The sequence below is a fragment of the Balaenoptera acutorostrata genome, chromosome 11 (genome assembly GCF_949987535.1).
Source record: "Balaenoptera acutorostrata chromosome 11, mBalAcu1.1, whole genome shotgun sequence".
Lineage (NCBI taxonomy): Eukaryota > Metazoa > Chordata > Mammalia > Artiodactyla > Balaenopteridae > Balaenoptera > Balaenoptera acutorostrata.
The window spans coordinates 14373470-14393611 of NC_080074.1; the positions used below are offsets into that span (position 1 = coordinate 14373470).

Below are 20142 nucleotides of genomic sequence, written 5' to 3' on the forward strand. Positions count from 1 at the left end.
TTGCTAATTTGCTAGAATGACTCACAGAACTTAGGGAAGAGCTTTATTTACTGTTACTGGTTTATTATAAAGGATGCAACTCAGGGACGGCCAAATGGAAGAGACGCACAGGGCAAGGCATGGGGGGAGGAGCGTCCCCTCTGCGGGCCCACCATCCTCCCAGAACCCCTGTGTGTTCACCGACTCAGAAGCTCTCAGTCTGTAGCCTGTTGTTTAGGGGTGTGTGTGGAGGTTCCAGCAGGCAGGCGTGGGTGAATCATTGACCATTGGTGATTAACACAGTCTCCACCCCACCTACCTCTCACCCGGAGGTTGGGGAGTGGAGCTGAATATTCCAAGCTTCTAATCAGGGGTTGGCTTTTCTGGCAAGCAGCCCCCATCCTGAAGCCATCTAGGGGCTTCCGAGGGTTTCCTCATTAGAACAAAAGATGTTCTTATCGCTCAGGAAATTCCAAGGATTGTAGGAGCTCTGTGCCAGGAAGCAGGGACAAATACCAAATGTCTTTCTGTGACACCACAGCCTTCATCTTGGTCACGCTTCCCACTGCAAGGTTTTAACAATCACTCTTCGCCTTGCCTTGACACTCTAACCATCTCCCTTCAGATCTTGATTTAATCCTTATTTCTTCAGGCAACCTCCTGGCTGGCGTCTCCTCTTTCAGACCCTGTGCATTACTCTGGACCTCTCCCTCCCAGTTCTTTCAGAGTCACAGTTCCACATTTGTTGGTGTGATTGTCTAGTGACCTTGCCCTATGGGATGGCTGAATTATGTGTACCAAAAAGTTCATCTGTTGGAAGTCCTAACCTCCAGTGTCTCAGAATGTGACTGTATTTGGACTTAGGGTCTTTAGAGAGGTCATTAGGTAAAATGAGGTCATTAGGATGGGCCCTGACCTGATATGATTAGTGTTCTTATAAGAAGAGGAGATGAGGACACAGACACACAGAGGAATGACCACGTGAGGACCCAGAGAGAAGATGACTATTTACAGGTGCAGGAGAGAGACCTCAGAAGAAACAACTTGCCAGAACCTTGACCTCAAACTTCTAGCCTCCAGAACTGTGAGAAAATAAATATCCGCTGTTTAAGCTACCCAGTCTGTGGTACTTTGTTACAGCATCCCTAACAAACTAATACACACTACAAGGATGTTAGCTCCACCGAGGGCAGGGACCATCTCAGGGTTCACCCATCATTGCATCCCCGAAGCCCAGCACAGTGCTTGGCTCTGATATGTATTCAGTAACTATTTGGTGAATGGATGAATGACCTATCTCAAGGTGATGACAGACATCTTTGAAATATGGACATTTCATAAACCCTGGAACTGAGTGGTTCCAGGCCAATATTCCTTTATCCTTTCAGTATCTCTGTTTTGAATTTCCTGCCTGTCTTTCTTCCCTGAAGGAGCATTACTTCATCTTGATAATCTGCCCAAAGACCAACCTTAAGAATATAGAGAGATTTTGTGCTCAAGCTTCCTGAGTGCTTCTCAGCCATGCAGGGGCCTCTCCTGGTAACTCCCACCTTCCAGGCTGTGTTTCAGACTGTGAAGTTTGCTCAGTATCTGGCCTCTGCATAAGTAGAGTATCAATGAGTCATAATGCTGTAATCTCAGAAATGCTATTGGGGAAAAAAAATTAAGTAATAGCTACATAAGACCCAGAAAGACTTGGTAATAATGATAATACTTAAAGTTGAATAGTATTTTACAGTTTACAGCCTTTCATTTCACTCTTAAAACAACCTTATGATGGCATGATGGTGAATTTTATCATCATCCCTTTTATAAAATGAAAATAATAACAAAATAATAAAAACTAAAGTTCAAAAATGGAGTAGTTTGGGCCCGGGTTGCACAGTTAATAATTGGAAAAGCCAGAACTTAAATGTTGCCCTTTGAATCCTGCAAGCAAGTGCTTTTTCTGCAACCCCAGTGGGAAAAGTTAAAGGATTGCTCCTAGGCACTATTATTAGTGATTCAAGGAGTGTCTGTGAATGAAGGATCTGAAAGATACCAACCAATTGTGTTTTTAAAAAGAGACCGACCCAAGAAGTCCATGGATGGCAGTGGTAGCTGGGTGCAGGCCAGCTCTACTCCCCGAGCTGAGGCCTCGTCTGAGAGGTGACGGCAGCCGAGCGTCCTGGGAGTCTGCGTGATAAAAGCAGCCTTGGAAGAGAGCCCAGCGGCTGGCTCTGCATCCCTTTTTCATTTTTCCCATTTCCAAAGACCAAAGATCACGGAAGGAAGAAGAGAGAAATCATTATCTGAGACTGAGCAGGAGTTTTTAAACTGTAAATTAAGTTAATGCGGACCCACCTGGGGAATAGGGAAGCTTGGTCTTGCATCTCGGCAGATGGAATATCGTTATCTGGACCTTTATTGGATGGCAGGCTCTTTTCTGAGTCTCAGGCCTGCCTTTTCTGTTCTTCCTAGATGTCCCTGGGTAGGACATGCTCTCAGCTCAGCGCCCTGGGATTAATGCTGAAGGAAATTAGACTCGGAGTGCCCCGATGGGATCCAGAGGACTCTGCAGAGCCCTGGACCCCTGCCTGCAGCCCCAGGGGGCACCACGGGCAGGAACGGGAGGGCTAGTCACATACACCTCGACCAGCCTTTCCACCCATCCTCTCTAGGTCCTTTGGAGCTTGGCCCACAGCTGTGCCAGCTGCAGCCCTTCCCCTGGGGAGAGGAATGCCTTGCAGATTGTTCCTAACCGTGAATTTAGGTGTAAAACATAGACTTTTGCAACAGAGAGACCGGAACACAAGCCCCAGCTCTGTGGTCCTTAGTCACACGTCCTTGACACGTGACTTTCCCTCTCTTAGCCTCAGTTTCCCTTTCGAAAGATGAGATGAGCACCGTGCCCACTTCACCGGGGTTGTTGTAGGGCACTCTGAGATGATGCAAGGCAAGCATGTATCCCGGTGCCCAGGCAAAGTGCTCACCGAGCAGGGGCTGCCCGGAGAAGAGCAGCCTCCGCGCGCGGGGCGGCCACGCGCATACGCGCAGCACACGTGCGAGAACACGTGTGGGGACGGCCCAGCACGAGGAGGATGTTGAGAAAGGCGTTGCTAGCCTGAATAAAGAGATCTCATGGTCGGGTTGGAAGGGAGCTTTGAGGTCATCAAATCTTGTGTTCTGCTCAGCGCAGGTAATCCCCCGCCTACAGCATGCCTGCTGGGTGACCTCCCACTCCCAAAGGTCCCCAAACCTGCTTTGCATCAGAATTCCTGCAGCTGTCCTTTGCAGAGAGACCCCCTGGCCTCACCCTGAGAGAATCTGCTTCAGTCAGAGTCCGGTGGGGTGTGCAGAGAGCAGCCAAACCATTTGAGAAGCTTTTTGCAGAGATCACGCAATCCAGAAGGCAGTGTTTCCCTTACTGCTGGATCTGCAGCAGTTGGTACAGGGCCCAGTGCACAGCAGGGACGTGATGGGGGTGGAATCACGCAGCCTCGGAAGCCGTGCTCGGGAACTTCTCCCTGGAAATGCAGCTCACTTCTGTCTGGGTGAACTCCAGTGATACGGTCTTGCTTACAAGAAGCAAAATCTATCTTCCTTCCATCTTAACTCATGCAGCCTATTTCTACCTTCTAGAGTGACACTGATTCTAACTCCTCTTAGAAGGGATTATCCCTCAGCTATAGAGGTCAGTAAGGGTGAAGTACTTTTCTCCAAATGAAATCAGGGTTGGCTGAACAAGGTATAAACTGGAGTCGGGGGTGCTTCATCAAGCAGCTCCAAGGAAACAAAATGATGGACGACAGGACCTTTTTAACTAGAGCACATGGATTCCATCTCAAGGACATGCAACATAAACATGGGGTACACAAACCTGGTTCAGGGTCCCAGTGCAGCCCCGTGAGATAGAAACCTTTACCGTCTTACGGAGGAGGAAGCTGATGAGCTAAGAATTTGCCCAGGATTACTGTTCAGGCGTACAAGAGCTAGAAATTTGAACCAGATGAGAATTATATTAAAGTTTAAGGAAAGAAGAGGAGGCCAAGTTGGAGAAGCTTAAGCATAAAAAAAAAAAACAAAACAGGGAGCGTTGAGTCGGTGGTGGAGTCCTATATCTTGCGTTGACGGCGTGTTTCTAAACACCTCCATCCCCTTCTCTGGGCCTCATCTGTCAAACTAGGCAGTTCCAGAGGAATTATTAAGCCCTCCGCAGCTCATGTGAACCTCTGTGTTCCCAGAGTGCATTTAGCTACAACCAAACGGAAGAAGTCGGGGCTGTGAAACCTGCAAGTTCCGAAACAGTCCTTTTCAACCCTTTCAGGGCTGTTTAAATACCCTTTTGTGTCCCATCTTCTCGGGAGATGTTTTATTATTCTACACCCACTAGCCGGGGGCACCTATGGCTGTGAAGCGGTTCTTTCAGATGTTTAGTAAATGGCAATGTGATACTCTTATGTTTTCCTTATTACAGCCATGCTGTACTCAGACATGCATGGAATGGTACTGTTAAAGGCTTTTCTATTTTAAAATAGCTTAGTCGAATAAACATGAGGTTGGAAGGGCATTGTTGTTTTCTCTGCTGATACTCAGGACAGCCCCTGGTGATAACATTTTAATATTCCCCTGCTGCTATAAGCACAGCTGGTTTGATGTGCAGCAGTGATTGGCAGACTCCCTCTGTGCACCCGGGAGCTTTCCTGGGGGTGGGAAAAAGATAGCACTGGAAGCATCCATCATCAGGGCTAGAGCTACCTGCTCCTGGTGTTTACCTGGAGAGGTTAACTAGTACCCTTCCACTTCCACGCCATTCACGTAGAGCTCACCAGTTCTGGATGGTCTAGGTTTGTGGGTTGTAGATAATATTTATTTTTCATTTATTCATTCATTCATCTATCCAGCCATTCATCCACACTGTACTAGGCCTCAGGAGCATTAAATTTTTCACTCAGGGAGGCAAAGTCATTAAATTTGTACTTTTAAAATATTTGTACGGCTGAGTAAAGCAAAATAGAATGGCAAGGGGCACCCCTGAGGGAAAGGTGATCAAGTATGAATCTGCTAAGGTATCAGGGAAAGAGAGATGATGAGGATAGAGCAAGGAAGGGGATGAGTTTGAAAAATAATAGATAAAATCTGTAGGAGTTGGTTATGGCAGTGATGTGAGGGGTGAGGAGAGGGGGGTGTCAAGCTTGGTTCAAAGGTCCTAGCTTCAGTGACAAGTTAAAAACCTTGATGCTACTAACCATAAAAAGGCAGGAGTCAGACCGTTATTTAGGGAGAGAAAATTGTGGATTTGATTTTGATCAGTTTGAGTTGAAGGTCGCTGTGAAAGAGCCAAATGAAGACAGTTGGATTTAAGAGTAAGAAGCGCTGGAAAGTAGTCTGATATGGAGATGGGTGACGATCTTCCCCTCAGTGGTATTTGAAGCTGTTGAGATAGATTCCATCATCCAAGGATACGATGTAGAGCAAAAAGAGGGGGCCAAGGATGGGAGTTGGGGAGCCCAGCATTGACGGGAGGCAGAGGGAGGGGAGCCCCATGAAGGAGGCAGGGAAGGAATGTCCAGAGGGAAGAAAACAGCCAGGAGACTAGTGTCATAGAAGCTAAAGGCTTCGAAAAGTTTCAGGGAGGGTGGGGAAGGGCCAGCAGCGTGGCAGCTGGGGAAGCAGCTGGCTGAATTTCACAGAGTCCAGCCTATGCAGCTAGGGTCAGTGCTTGAATCGGAAAACTTGGACTTTATGAACAACGACCATCACAAAAGGGAAAAAGGGAAATGCCTTTAGCTGAGCATCTACCACGAACCAGGCACTTTACGGTACTATCTTATTTATCAATACATCCATTCTTGGAGGCAGGGAGTGGGGATTCTATTCTTGCCCTTTTACTGATAAGGAAATTGAGGCTCAGAGAAGTTATGCCTTGGTCAAGCCATACAGAACTGGAACTTGAACTCTGTTTTGCCTGGTTGTAAAACCCTTTGTCTTTCTAATTTATACCTGGTGGGCAAATGCCCCGCCTGCCCTTTGCACCTTCAGTGTGCCACGTGGAAGCATCACCAATCGCTGCATCCCTGGGGCCTCACCTCCTGAACGGCAGCAGCCCTGCCTTGAGCCAAAAGCTGCGGAAGGAGGGAACCAGGGGAGTTCCCAGTCTGGAGCCATCCGTCTGCTGGCTGGTGACACCACCACTGGGGCCCCAGCAGAATAGCAAGCTTGTTCGCTCTTGTCTGGCTGTTAGTGGTGATGTATGAATAAGCAAAGAAGACAGCTTCATTTTCATAAGTTAACTTGTGCCGAGAGTAAGGAAGACGGGAAACAGCGCACTTAATCATAACCACAGGGCCAGCACAGAAAACAATGACAGAGCCTTTTCTGTTCGTCACAGTGTTTTGTTATAATAACTCCTATTATAGAGGAGACAGGCGGTGTGGAACGCTGAGGGCGGCAGCACACCAGCATCCCGTATCGTCTCCCCAAGAGGAATCCCTGGGATTGTACCTCTTAATGGGATAGCAAGCCCAGGGTGGGTTTGCATCATCAAGATTAAGGCTTTAGACTTTGACCTCTGGAGACCAGGCTGTAGATGCCACCTGGCTGGTGAGCTGGGATTGCCGGAGCTGTGAAAATAAGCTGTCTCATACGTGCTGTCACTGGGGGCCTGAGGAGAACTATGCCCAGAACAGTGTTCCAGGACAGCACTCCTACCCAAAAAGCTTTGGGGGGAGCTCGGGAGCTTGGAGGTCTGTGTGGAAGGGGCAGGTGTGGCCCGCAGTGTGGCAGGGGCTGTGGTAGACAGGAAACAGGCATCCCCCGCTCTCCCCGTAGAATCCACTATTCCCTGCCCTCCGTTCCTCCTACTTATCAGCGTTTCTGTCATTGCAAGTACCACGCTGCTTCATAATTGTTTACCTGTCTCCTTCTAACTGCCTCTAGGGTGCAGACTATGTTTTATCTGTCTTTGATTCCTTAGGATTTTGTGTGGTATCTGACACAAAGCAAACCCTCAGTCAATATTAAACTGAACGGAAGTGTAGGTAGGGTAAGGATTGTGTCAGCTAAGGAAGGGAGGGGACAGCTGAGACCAAAGATGCCGAACCCAGGCCAATGGGGCAGAATATTGGGCCAGGGAATTCTGGGTATGATGATAAGAGCAGATACCTACTGAACATTTTACTATTCTCTGGGCATTGTTAGTGGTAATGTTTGAATAAGCAAAGAACACAGCTTCATTTTCACAAATTTGTGAAACTTGTGCCTAGAGAAAAAAAATGTTTAATTCTGAGGTGTGTACTTTTGTCAACGCCATGTTATAAATGAATGAAGAAACAGGCACAGAGAGGTTAAGTAACTTGTCTAAAGTCACACAGCTAGCACCTGGGTGAGGAGCCAGGATTGGAAACCAGGCAGTCTGGCTCTGCCATTCATTTTCTTCACCACTTTACTGTACTCGAGAAGTGTAGCACTGGAGGCGGCCACTGAATTCTGCTGGTTGATGTGCTAGATTTAGACACCACATGAGTTTCATTGTTTGCTAGGGGCCCTGCAAGGGAACCTCACTGATGACCAAAGCCGGGACAGAGCTCCCAGACCCTGATCAATAATTCTCAAATTTTAATGTGCATCCAGATTACCTGGGGATTTTTTTTAATGCAGATGACTAGACCCGGTGGCCAGAGTTCTTATCTAGAAGTGTTATGTGATGAGGGAATTAGTATGTGATAGTACCCCCATACTCCCAGATCCTGAGAGATAAGACAAAGGAGAGCAAAATGTCACCTTATTTTGCTGATAAAAGTTAAATTGGAGATTTTGACTTAGATGTGCATCTACGGTGGATATTCATAATACCAGCCCCAGAGCTGGAATCGCCCACCCTGTCACAGGAAGCGTGGGGCGACTGCAGCCTCATCCGGAGGGGACCTGCCCTGCACAACTGATCCAAGGTGGAGCTCTGCTGGCACGCTGGCTCCTCGGAGGAAGGTGAAGGAATGGCTAGGCCGCCTGAACTCGGTTCTCTCTGAAACTCGCCAGGTCCGGTAACTCCTTCCCTGCCCTTGGGGAAGAGGAAGGGTTGGGGTAAGAAGCCAGGAAATCCCTCCTTCACGAAACAAAAGATGTAGAGGGAAGCAGCCTTCCGGCTACAGTTGAGGCCTGGGAATCTGCACTTTCAACAAGAAGCCCAGGTGTTTCTGTAGCAGTTGGTCCTCAGACCGCACTTAAAGAAACAAACTTCTAGAAGGACTTAATTATTGTGCTAGATGGCCTTCAAAAAGAAAACCATTTGGATGGGCTCACTGTCTTTCAGAAGCTTGACCGATGAGCTTGAACGATGATATTTAAGAAGAGCTATTACTTATATAGTGTTTCATATGCCCCAGCCCCTGTGGTTAGCCCTTAACACATATGAAGTCATTTAAACATGTGAAGTCACAGCTGTTAGATACTGGGGCAGAGAGAGGTTAAGTAATTTTCTCAAGGCTACACAGCTAAAAAGTGGCAGGGCTGGAAATTGGAACCAGGCAGCCTGGCTCTAGCCTTCCCCTCCGGCTACACTGCTGCGCGTGGTTCCCGGTCCTCGGACACAGACCTCTGCAGGGGTGAGGGCAGTTAGCCCAGGGTATTCACAAGCCCACTTGCAAAGCCCAGCTGTCGCTTTAATCATCGACGAAGCAGCTAATGAATTCATCTAAAAAAGCAAAATGAAATCTTAGTAGCTGTTTGTTATTTTGCCTTCTCAACCAGTGGATATTAAAATGACAGCTCTCATGTTGCTAATTAAGGATTTTGTTTTCTTAACCTTAAAAAGGACTGGCATATGTGAAAGGGCCGCTTGCCACCATCAAAGGATATGCAGCCCAGGTGCAAAGTGACAGAAGGAGAATTTGGATGTTATTCTTTGAGATAACATGGCTTAAGGTTAACCATGCAAATTACTCCTTCTCTGAAGACGAAGCCCTTGATTTGAAGGTTCCAGTAGAGCAACCCATATAAAAGATGCTTTCAGGCGCTGCCACCCCATCTTTGCAGTTTTCTGGGCAACTGAGGAAGATGCCAGAGTTCCCAGAGCTGAGTGAGAGAATATGTTGATGTTGGCGAGTGGGGAGAGGATGAAATGCTTTGCAACCTCAGAAATGTGGGGACACGAATGCACTAACATAAGTGGTCTCCATTCAGGAGAGATTTACGCACCAGATGGCATTTATTTAGCAGACATTTATTCATGCTTATTAGTGTGTTAGATATTATGCAGTCCCTGCCCTTGGACAAATGGAGAGGTGGACATTTTCAGATGAGGTGTGTGTGCTTGAATATCACCCATTCTGTCCTTGACATAAGTCAGCCGATGGCAAAAATACCGGGAGGAAGCGCTAAGCAGAGATGTCCCCCATCTAACGCGGGAATTCACAGGCTGCTTCTTGCTAGAGATGGGCCTGAAAGGATTACTGGTGGGGGGTGGCAGGGGGCAAGGCTGGCGGGAGCTGTATGAGCAAGACATGGAGATGAGGACACAAGCAGTAAAACTATGCATTTTCGTGTGGCTGTTAGAAAACTCATCTGAAGGAGTAGGTCGAGGCAGAATACAATTCACGGAATGTCCGAAAGTGGAATTTGGACTTTCAGATAGCCGAAGATTACCTTTCCTGAAATTCAGATGGCCACCCTAAATTCAGTGAGACATCATTCGCCTTTATCTGTTCTGAGCACATGACACCCTTCTTTCATCACGCCAAAAAAAACCATGGCGGCGCCAACCAGGGGTCATTAGTAATAATGAACCAGCTCCCCCAAGGACCCCACATGCCCTTTGAGTCCCAGCCTCGGAGTGAGGTTATTAAACAGGCTCTCTAACAAGGTTATACAGCATCAAGACTCAGCACACAGCTTTCTCGGCTGAGGGCACTGCGCCTTTCAGATCTGTTTTGCACGAACGTCCCAAGCTTGTTGCATGTGGAATTGATTAGCTCTTGCACTTTCTGAACTGATGATCTGTTTTTCTGAGGGATTCTACACGTTTCGGTTGTGATTATATGCAATGACACAGTGGGTGGTAGTATTTTCCCTATGCCGCTAATTTATGTATTTGTGCTGGGGCAGTGATTTAGATGGGAGCTCGATAAATTGATCAAATAAATTACACCAAACCCACACACCATCATTTCAGGGAGCTGTCATCACACCAAAGAGGTTCTGTGTCACCCAGCGTGGTATTCCAGGAAAACCGTTGTGTTTTCTTCACGTGTTGCTAGGCTTTCATTTGATCGGAAAGGGCCTTATTTCTCAGACTGGCCAACAATATAAGGATTTTAGCTCCAGAAGACATCAGTTAGCTGTGGAAGGCAGTGCCCATTAGCCCTGTGACCTTTAGCAAGTTACTTAAATTTCTGAGTCTCAGTATCTCATCCTGTAAAATGTGGACTTATAATTTCTACCTCAAACGTTTGTTGTAAAGGTAAGCAGTAATGCAGAGACAGTGGAAAGAATCTGGATGTCAGATAACTATAGATTCATATCCTGGCTCCAGGATATGCAAGTTATACAAATCACAGTTCTCAGTTTCCTAGTTTGTAAAATGCTGTTGATAATAGTTGCAAGGGAATACCTTCTGCACATGGCATGATAGGGTTGTCTAATAGAAGGTAGTTGATTCTGATGGCTACCTGCCCCACCTAGAAGGCCTGAGTCCAGAAACATTAACAGTCTAAGAAATTGGGGTGAGTGGAAGACTCACCTGAGGCGCTAAAGCTGCTAAGAAATTGATTGAGAGACCTGACTCGCCTTTGATGTTGGCCTCGGTAGAGGGCGAGACCCATGTCAAAACCGAGCTCTGGGGACAGAGAAGCAATTGTTCCTCTAGAAAACACGCCTGCCTTGACATGATGCTTGTTGACAAAAGACAAAGTGGATGTGAGAGTAAAAACGCTGCAAGAATGTGGCTCTTCTCTGGGGGCTCCCTTCTCATTAACCAAGGGTCCTTTCTTCCTCTCTGAGTGAGAAAATTACCTCAGCTCCTGCCTCAAAAGCCAGTAAATTAATATACATTGGGAAATAGTGAACTGGAACATTTGAAGAAGAGTACGTCAGTAAATAAATATGTGTTACGTGAGTTAAGGGATAGATGGACAGATGGACGGATGAATAGTTTGGGATTCTGGCTTTGTCACAGATTAACTGGATGACCTTGGGCAAGTTAATTAAGTACTCTGGGCGACCTCTATTTCTTTTCTATAAAATAGGGATAATGAAAATGGCTGGGCTGCCGAAGTGTGAGAATTAAACATATTAACACCAGTGAAGCACTTAGATAAGAGTTTGGCACCTCATAAAAGCTCCCAGTAACAAAACCTGTGTTACGATGATTTGCCATTGTTGTATCTGCTGTTCAGTGCTCACTGTCCCACGTGGCTTGGCTTCTTTTAAGACCTTTGCATTTTCTGTACTTCACAGGTCAACAGGTCCTGGGCCTGGTAGAGAACCAGAGTGATTGGTACCTCGGAAACCTGTGGAAAAATCACCGCCCTTGGCCTGCCCTTGGAAGGGGCTACAACACAGGTAAATCATGATGGTGGCTTGCTGGGGGTGGGACAGGAGGTGGGCCAAAGCACGGGAGAAGGCCACCTGGTTGCCTGAGTTCTGCATTGGACGGTACATAAGCCGTTGGCCTTCTGGTTCTTGCTTAGGGCTGCAGCTACAGGCAAAATCGCTACTGGGCTGTGGCAGTCCGTGGCATTCTCACCAAAAAGCCCCTCTCCTGACTGACCGTCAGCCCCAGATCCAGCGGGACATCTTTACGAGTGTGACCTGTAGGTTCCTTGGCTCTGTTAATAGAGACTAGAGATCATCGTGTCCACTTTAGGGCCCCAGGGTCTGTGTGCATCCTCAGCACTCAAGATTTATCTTTGTATGGGGAGCAAAGTTGCTGATGTGTATTGACTCAAAGTTTCTTGTCAGAAGTGACATAATTTCTTTTTTGTTTGTTTTATTTTGTTTTGTTTTTTCCTTTTTTTGTATAATTGAAGTATAGTTGATTTACAGTGTTGAGTTAGTTTCAGGTGTACAGCAGTGATTCAGTTATACGTGCATATATATCTTTTTTTTTCAAATTCTTTTCCCTCATGGGTTATTAGAAAATATTGAATATCGTTCCATGTGCTATACAGTAGGTCCTTGTTGGTTATCTATTTTATATATAGTAGTGTGTATATGTTAATCCCAAACTCCTAATTTATCCCTCCCCCCTCCCTTTCCACTTTGGTAACCGTAAGTTTGTTTTCTGTCTCTAGGTCTATTTCTATTTTGTACGGAAGTTCATTTGAATCATTTTCTTTTTTTAGATTCCACATACAAGTGATGTCATATGATATTTGTCTTTTTCTGTCTGGCTTACTTAGTATGATAATCTCTAGGTCCATCCATGTTGCTGCAAATGGCATTATTTCATCCCTTTTTTATGGCCGAGTAGTATTCCACTGTATATATATACCACATCTTTATCCATTCATCTGTCAACGGACATTTAGGTTGCTCCCATGTCTCGGCTATTGTAAATAGTGCCGCAGTGAACATTGGGGTGCGTGTATCTTTTCGAGGAAATGACATAATTTCTGCTAACATGAAATTGGCTAAAGCATATCATGTGGTCGTGCTCACCTTCAAGTAGTGTGGCCAAGTGCAACCCAACCATGTGCCTGGAAGGAGAAAAGGCAGAAATATTTGGTAATTGGTACTTAGGGATACCACAGCCCCTAAACACCATGTGTCTGAAATCAAATCCATTCTCTACCTTGTTGCTAACCCAAAATGTGCACCTCCCCTTTTCTTTCTGTCTCTGTTAATAGCATCATTCATTCATTCATTCATTCTTTGTGCAGCTCTTGTCTGTCTAATGCTTACTGTGCACTAGGCCCTATGCTGATACACCAGACACAGCCCATGACCTCGTGGAGCTTATAAAGGATGAAACTAGAGCAACCTCCCTCTCCTTAGGCCCAGGTCCTGCCACTGTCTACCGATGAAATGCCTCTGAATTCTGCCTCTTCCCCTCCATCCTCTTTGCCACTGCTTTGGTACCCTATTCTCAAAGGATGCAGGCCCATGATCTGGGTCAGGACTGGAACTTGGAGCTCAGGGGGCAGTAGGGTAGGTCAGGCCAAGAAGGGCTGGGACTTGGCATCTGGGAGCAGCTGTACTGAGTTGGGGCAGGGGTCTGGGGATGGCGTCACCTGAAGGTGACAGGTGGTAGCCTGTCCTGGACACTAAGGTCAGTCTGTAGTGGGAAGAGCCAGACTCAGCTCTGAGAGCTGAGGGTCAGATTCCCGAGAGGTCAGATGCAAACACAGAGCCCCAGAGGCCGCAGGAAAAAGGCTGAGAGTCAAGCTTCCAGAAGTGAAAGTTCAGACATCAGGTCAGAGTGGGGTCAAAGCTGGAATAAGACAAGGAAAGAAAGGTCCAGGGTCAGTGTCCTGCGCAGCCAGAGGTTAGGGAGGCCTTCGTTGCAAGCTGTCCTTTGAACCGGGGGGACATTCCTTAGCCACCATTTGCCAGAAGGTCCAGGCCTGCCTCACGGGATGTAACGCCTGCCAAGCGTCACAGCCTGCGGGGGTTGCAGTGGAAGAATTGTAACCACCAGCCCTTCACAGACCCAGGCTGCATCCTGGAGGCTGTGCCGGGCATTCACCCGTGAGTTGCTGGATGGTGGGAAATTCTGGGGAGTCCCTGAGAGGGGCCAGGTTCAGGGAGGGGGCCCAAAGGGGCTCAGAGCAGCAGCTTTTCTTAGCTGATGTGGAGGTATTTCGGTATTTTAATAATGGGTAAGCCTCTGCATCCCAGCCAAGTATTGACCAGGTGCTGTCCCTGGTGCGTTCTAGGTGTTCCTCTCATCTGATCCTCACACTAACCTCATGAGGCAGGGGCTATTCTTATCTCTATTTTATACCCAGGAGACTCGAGCTTTGAGAGTGAAAGGAGGTAGTCTGATAAGTAAGGAGCCTGCTGTTAACCGCTAACCTTCCTAGCTTGAACTTTAGTGGCTTCAGGATCAAGAATACTTTTTTAAAATGTGGAGTCCTAGACTCTTGAAAGGTCTGGGGAGGGGTCCAGGATTCTGCCCTAAAGGAAGCCTCCAGGATGTTTCTGGAGCAGAAGGTCCAAAGGTCTGCTCTGATAAAACATGGCCCCCCATTACCCCTTCCTGCAAGCTTCCCCAGGAACTGTTGTCTCAGCGCATTTGAGGCTGGACCCTTTAGGAACCCACAGTGGGCCATTGGGAGGGCTCCCCTTGCTGCTTTCGCTCAGCAAATGATCACCTCACGTTCATCTCCTGTGCCTGCGTTTCCACACGTTCACTCCCGGCTTTCCTAAAGCTCGAGACACCCATGCTTATCGGGTGGGAGAAGGGGCATCTCAGGTAAGCCCTGGTGTGTTAGTTCCTGCCTTCCACAGCATAGAATAATAGAAAATGTCACATGGTGATAAACTGCAGTGCCTCTAGGACACAGCATGAGGGTCATGGTTATCTGCATCAAACAGAAACCACCGGTCATCAATCTGGGTTTGCAGGAGGAAGAACAGCATAGCACACTGGGGAATTGATTATGACCAAAATGGCATGTCCCCCCCCTGCTCCTCCCAATCTGTCTCTGACTGTGAGGTCAGGAGACAGACAGGTACCTAAACCCTCTGCAGCCCCTACTTGATATACCAAGGCAGTGAGTTGCTTCCCTTCTTGCTGCTTCTAAAAGGGCAGAGCAGATGGGAAAAAGCCCTGTTAGAAGTGATGTGTCCATTTAAATAAGCCAGTGACACCAAGTGATCATTAGAAAAGGATTTGTGCGACATCAAAATGCATTGACTTTCATGATGGGGATTTGTTATTTTAAGACTGAGGATTGTGCCACACATCAGTGGATGAGTCATCCAGACACTTAGATTCTAATGGAAATTGTCAGGACTCCACTGGAGAGAACCTGCTCCCCTGAATCCCAGCGCATCTCAAGCCTCCAGACGGGGTATCTCCAGCCGAGCCCCGTGCTGAGCCCACAACTTGGTGCTGGGAAACCAAGACAGGTCTGGTTAGGCTGGAATTTAGCCGTTTATTCTCTGGGAGCTTGGCCAAGTTGCTTCACCTCCTTGAACCTTTAGTTCTCTCCCTTATAAAACAGGATAAATAACAACAGCACCTAGTGTGTGAGGATTAATGAGGTAACTTGTTTTATGAACTTAGCCTGTGTCCTGTTGTATTTTTCTGCCACTTATTTCATCAGGGGATGGGATCCACCTGCTTTAAAAATGGTGGTTACCGGGTTCCTTAGGGTTTGCTAAGGTCTCCTAAGCTCTCCGGTCAGAAAGAACCAGTACATTTTCTTGCTTTTCCCCAAATATAATGCAGTCACCTTGCAGTTATTAATCTCTCCACTAACTAGAAAAGGTTAACTTTTCATATCATTTTAGAAAAAAAAATGACAATGTTAGTTTGTATATCAGCCGATTCTACTTTGAAAACCCCCAGAAAATGCATAAAATGTTGGAGCTGGAAGATCTGCCTTTAAGACTTGACCTTGACGCTTTTCCACTTTGTGCCTTTGGAAAGCTGCTCAAGCTCTCCAAGCCTTGGGTTCCTCATCTGTGATCTGAGAATGATAGTCCTACCCCAGAGCCCGCTGTGAGGCTCCAAGGTGGTGGTATAGTTACAGGGGAGCTGGTCAACCCAAGTGCTTTTGGAAGTTGGTGGTTGTTTTTCTTTCTCCTCCTGACCACAGCCTAGTATCTGTTTTCAAGTAATTCAGGTTCAGCCACATTTATCAGATACAGCTGCATTCACCAGGCATCCTACAAGGCACCTTACCATGCGTCATCTTTGTTACTTCCTAGAATTGTCTTGTATGGTAGACATTCGCCTTCGAAGAGCCAGCCAGTTTCCCTTCCTCTTTGTTTTTCTTTCCCAGTCTGCTTGCACAAAGCCCCCAGGATCCTAAAGGATGAGGGAAGATCTGCCCACCTCTCCCACTCATCCCGCTCCCTTCTTCCTGGAGCGGTTTACAACTTAATTCCGTATTAAGGGAGCTGCTAAACCACAGCAGCTGTGGATGTCCAGACAGACGCCGCTCAGGGTCCTTGCTACAGCCATTCAGGTGGAATAAAGGAGAACTCCCGTATCCTTGCGCAGAGATGTGTCCATTCCCGACCATTCTATCAGTTCATCATCTCCTAGGTGCAAGCAGCTGTCTGCAGGACTTTAAAAAACAAACAGATAAAACCAAGATTATGATAGTCTCATAAAGATTCAACCCACTTCAGTTCATATGCTGAGAGTGAGTATCTTAAAAACAAACACCAGCAAAGAAGAGAAAGGAAAAGAGAGCTCAAAGTAGCAGGTGATTGGAGAAGGGGCCGGGGAAGGCAGGCCAGTAGAAAGAAGATGGCAAATTTACAGGAGGCTTGTCCGCACAGGATCCTAGACGTTACTCACGGAGAGGATGTGTCCTCCCTGAGACATATTAAGGATATAATATTAACCAGAAGATGTGCTTTAAGGAACAATTTAAAAGTAAAATGTACCCTGTTCCTTTCAGTCCCCAAATTAGGCCAGAGACAGGCAGATGGAGACCTGGCTCTCCAGGGAGGAAGGAAGAATTTCTCCAGGAATCCTTATCTACAGAACAACAAAATTGGGACATTCAAGGACTGACTCACCTCTGAGGTTGGAGCAAACTGGGCTGTGAAGAAGTTTGGAAGTTTGGGCTGTGAAGAAGGGAAGGAAATTCACGGTAAAGTCAGACACTGTGGCGAATTCCATGGTGGCGATCAAAGGAGCCAACATTTGACAACTTGCTCAAGAGCTGTTAAAGAAATAGCTTTGGTGGGACAGCTGGCAGTGTGCTCTGTCCTGTGGCAGTGGCTCTGCTCTCCCGCTGGCACCTGGCATTCTGCAGCCCTAGGCAAGTCCTTTCATTTCCCTGAGCCCTCTTTGTCTCTTGGGTCAAGAACCAAGATCTCTTCATGCTCTGAAGGAATATTGGGGTTGGATGATTTCTGTCTGTAATAAATACGCCCAGAGAAACCAGATTTAAATGCAGTTTCTTCCTTCAGACATGCTACTGAGTGCCTGTTATTTGGGGCAGAAAATGTTTTTTTAAAATGTGATACCAATTGGGCTTCCCTGGTGGCCCAGTGGTTAAGAATCCTCCTGCCAATGCAGGGGACACAGGGTCGATTCCTGGTCCGGGAAGATCCCACATGCCATGGAGCAACTAAGCCCGTGCGCCACAACTACTGAGCCTGCACTCTAGAGCCCGCAAGCCACAACTACTGAGCCCGTGTGCCACAACTACTGAAGCTTGTGCGCCTAGAGCCCATGCTCCGCAACAAGAGATGCCCCCACTCGCCGCAACTAGAGAAAGCCCACGCACAGCAACGAAGACCCAACGCAGCGAAAAAAAATAAATAAATTTATTTTTTTAAAAGAGATGGTTGTCTAGTAGAGGAGAGTTTGCTTATCTGTAAATAAATTCAGTGTGACTTGAGCCTCTAGCTTGATTGAGATTCAGAGTTGAACATCAGCCCTGCAATAACCCTGGACCAGCATTTTCTAGACTAATTCTAGGAGATATTGCAGGTGATGGTAGTACATGTTCAGAAACTGTGAACCGTGGACAGCTAAGGTTGAGAAATCTGCATATTGCATCCCTCCCTTGGAGATTCAGATTTCATGTTGGCATATTAGAGGTGCTGGAGAGTCCAGAAGTAAAGCTGTTAAACCCACCAGCATTCCCCACTCTTACTTGATCGTAGAACTATGGAAACAAGTTTGGAAAAAACCGCCCCTACCTATGTGTACTCGGAGGACAGAGATGATCACTTTTTGAGCTCTGTATCCCAAGCCCTTGACGTAGAAGTATTTAAATGGAGTTTGTAGAATAATCCCTATGAAAGATGCTTGCTGTTCAAGGAACGGTTCATCTGACACCACACTTAATAGAAATGTTTACTGTCTTTTGTTCTGCAGGTTCTCATTCATTTTTCTACTTTAAGGACGTAGGCACCATAAAACTGTACCTTCTTAATCAACATCCTCTGTGTCGTTACGTATCTGAAGCCAGTCACCAGCTAGCAGCCCTCCAGAACTTTCCATGTGAAGGAATGGGGTGTGAGATGGCTCTAAACCTTTCACCATACTGATTGGTGGGTCTCCTCTAGATAGCCCCAATTTCTGTCTTCAGGGGTGACATTCTAATTCATATGACACGTTCTGGCTCTTATCAAACTATCAGAGGCTCACACCTCCACCTGGATGCTTCCACCCACTTTTCTGAATCACTTAAAATGCCTATTTAAGTTGTTACTTTCCAGGCCCTAACCTGGAGAGACTGAATCTGAATCTTTAAAGATGAGGCCAGGTAACCACTGTTGTAAACATGCTCCCTACATGTTCTGATGCATACCAGCCTCCTAGGTCAGACTTTCATGGCCATTTGCACATCAAGCTAGTTCAACTGAAAAGCTCCATGAATGACTGTTCAGCCAAAGGTTCCCAATTCCGTACTCCTGTAGTAGATTTATTGAGCCTAAAGCACAGACTTAATATTTATCTCTGGCGAGTGTTATCGGAGTTAGGCCAATCTTTGTGTCCTTTTATTTGACTTCATTTTAGTTTTCAACTTAGGGTCAACTGCAAAAATAATGAAAATGCCTTCTGTTCTTTCAGCCAGTGGCCTTGCCCCGTTTTTTGTAACAAATGTCTTGAATGCCTCTTTTACAATCCTGGAATAAAATCCAAAGATTACCTATATTACATGGTCTACAAATATAATGTCAAAAAAATCAATACAGTTCCCTAGCTATGATATAAAGAAAAAAAAGGAAATTCATTTACTATAAAATAACACTGACTGCAATGTGTAATTGCTCAGGCTTGGCTATAGTCAAAGACAAAATGAAGTTAATGAAGTACTAGAGGCTTGTATGCCTGTGCTCGGGAGAGAGCTGTCTTCGGTGTGGCAGCTACAAAGCAAGATGGTTCTAATGGGAGACTGGCAGTCCAGGTTCCGTGAGCGGGGTTTGCCATCTGTGAGAAGTTTTCCAATCTAGTGAACAACTCTTCAGGCAGCAGGAAGTACCATCTTTGCTTGATTTTTGTATTCCCAGTTCAGTGTCTGTTAAATGATGCCCCAGAAAAGCACTCTGTTTTGGAAGTAGTATTAGTTGCAGGCTCAGATAGTTATGACAGTTATAGACGAGTATAACATGCATGTCCAGTGGGACCCAAGCAGGATGCAGGAGTACTCTTCATTGTGCCTGCCTGTCCCGGAAAGGGGTTCTGTCCCCATTAAGAGTCATGAATCCAAGGCGTTGCAGGTGTTCAACAGGCTGACTCACACACAAAGCCGTGATGTGCCCAGGATCCCCCTGGAGGTTGATGTCAACTAATAAAGAGTGCTTCCTGTCCTGGGGGCGTGAGGGAGGGATGGATTGGGAGTTTGGGATTAGTAGGTGCAAACTATTATATATAGAATGGGTAAACAGTAAGGTCCTACTGTAGAGCACAGGGAACTGGTTCAGTGATTTTACCCAAAGCTTGTCCACTTCATATCCTGAACCAGAATCTCCTCTGGCCTTAGTGCTGCCTTGTGGGTTCATACGGAATAAGTCTCCCTCGTCCGCCTGATGACCCCTTAGATATCTGAGGGAGAGAAGGTGAACAATACATCGCAGTCTCCTCTTCTGGGGACTTAGCACCCCAGGTTCCCTGCACGTCACTGGTTCTCTGAGCCCGGCTTTGTTCACATGTGAGATGGAGATGGCTGTTGTTTCTGCCTCACAAAGGACTGTTGTAGGCCAGTGAGATGACAGAGTACGTTTACTATGATAGGACAAGATTGGGCGTGTAGTCAGTGCTCGGTAAATGCAGCAGTGGGTGCATGTCGTCATCACTTAAAAGGTAGCAAAAGAGACTGCAGGGCGGCTGACCGTCACCCTGTGCTTCTGGAGCTCCTATTTTATTATTCCTACTAAAAGACAGTATTGCTTATGTTCTGGAGATGAACTACCCTGGGTTCGAGTCCTGCCTTCATGATTCTGGGCAACTTAACAATCTTTTCTTTAGTTATCATGTCAGGACAAGAAGAGTTCCCACCTAACAGGGTTGCTTTGCTGAGGAAATGAGATAATGTTTGAAAAGTGCTT

At 46.6% G+C, this 20142-nt stretch overlaps 1 protein-coding gene across 4 annotated transcripts in view; it reads left to right on the plus strand.

The window, feature by feature from the left end:
- LARGE1 (LARGE xylosyl- and glucuronyltransferase 1) overlaps positions 1-20142 on the plus strand; it is a 604481-nt gene that overhangs the window by 471202 nt on the left and 113137 nt on the right. For all 4 annotated transcript variants that reach the window (XM_007165714.3, XM_057556600.1, XM_057556598.1 and 1 more), the window contains exon 7: positions 11410-11514. In XM_007165714.3, the coding sequence (XP_007165776.2) occupies positions 11410-11514 (105 nt within the window). The remainder of the gene's footprint in view (positions 1-11409; positions 11515-20142) is intronic.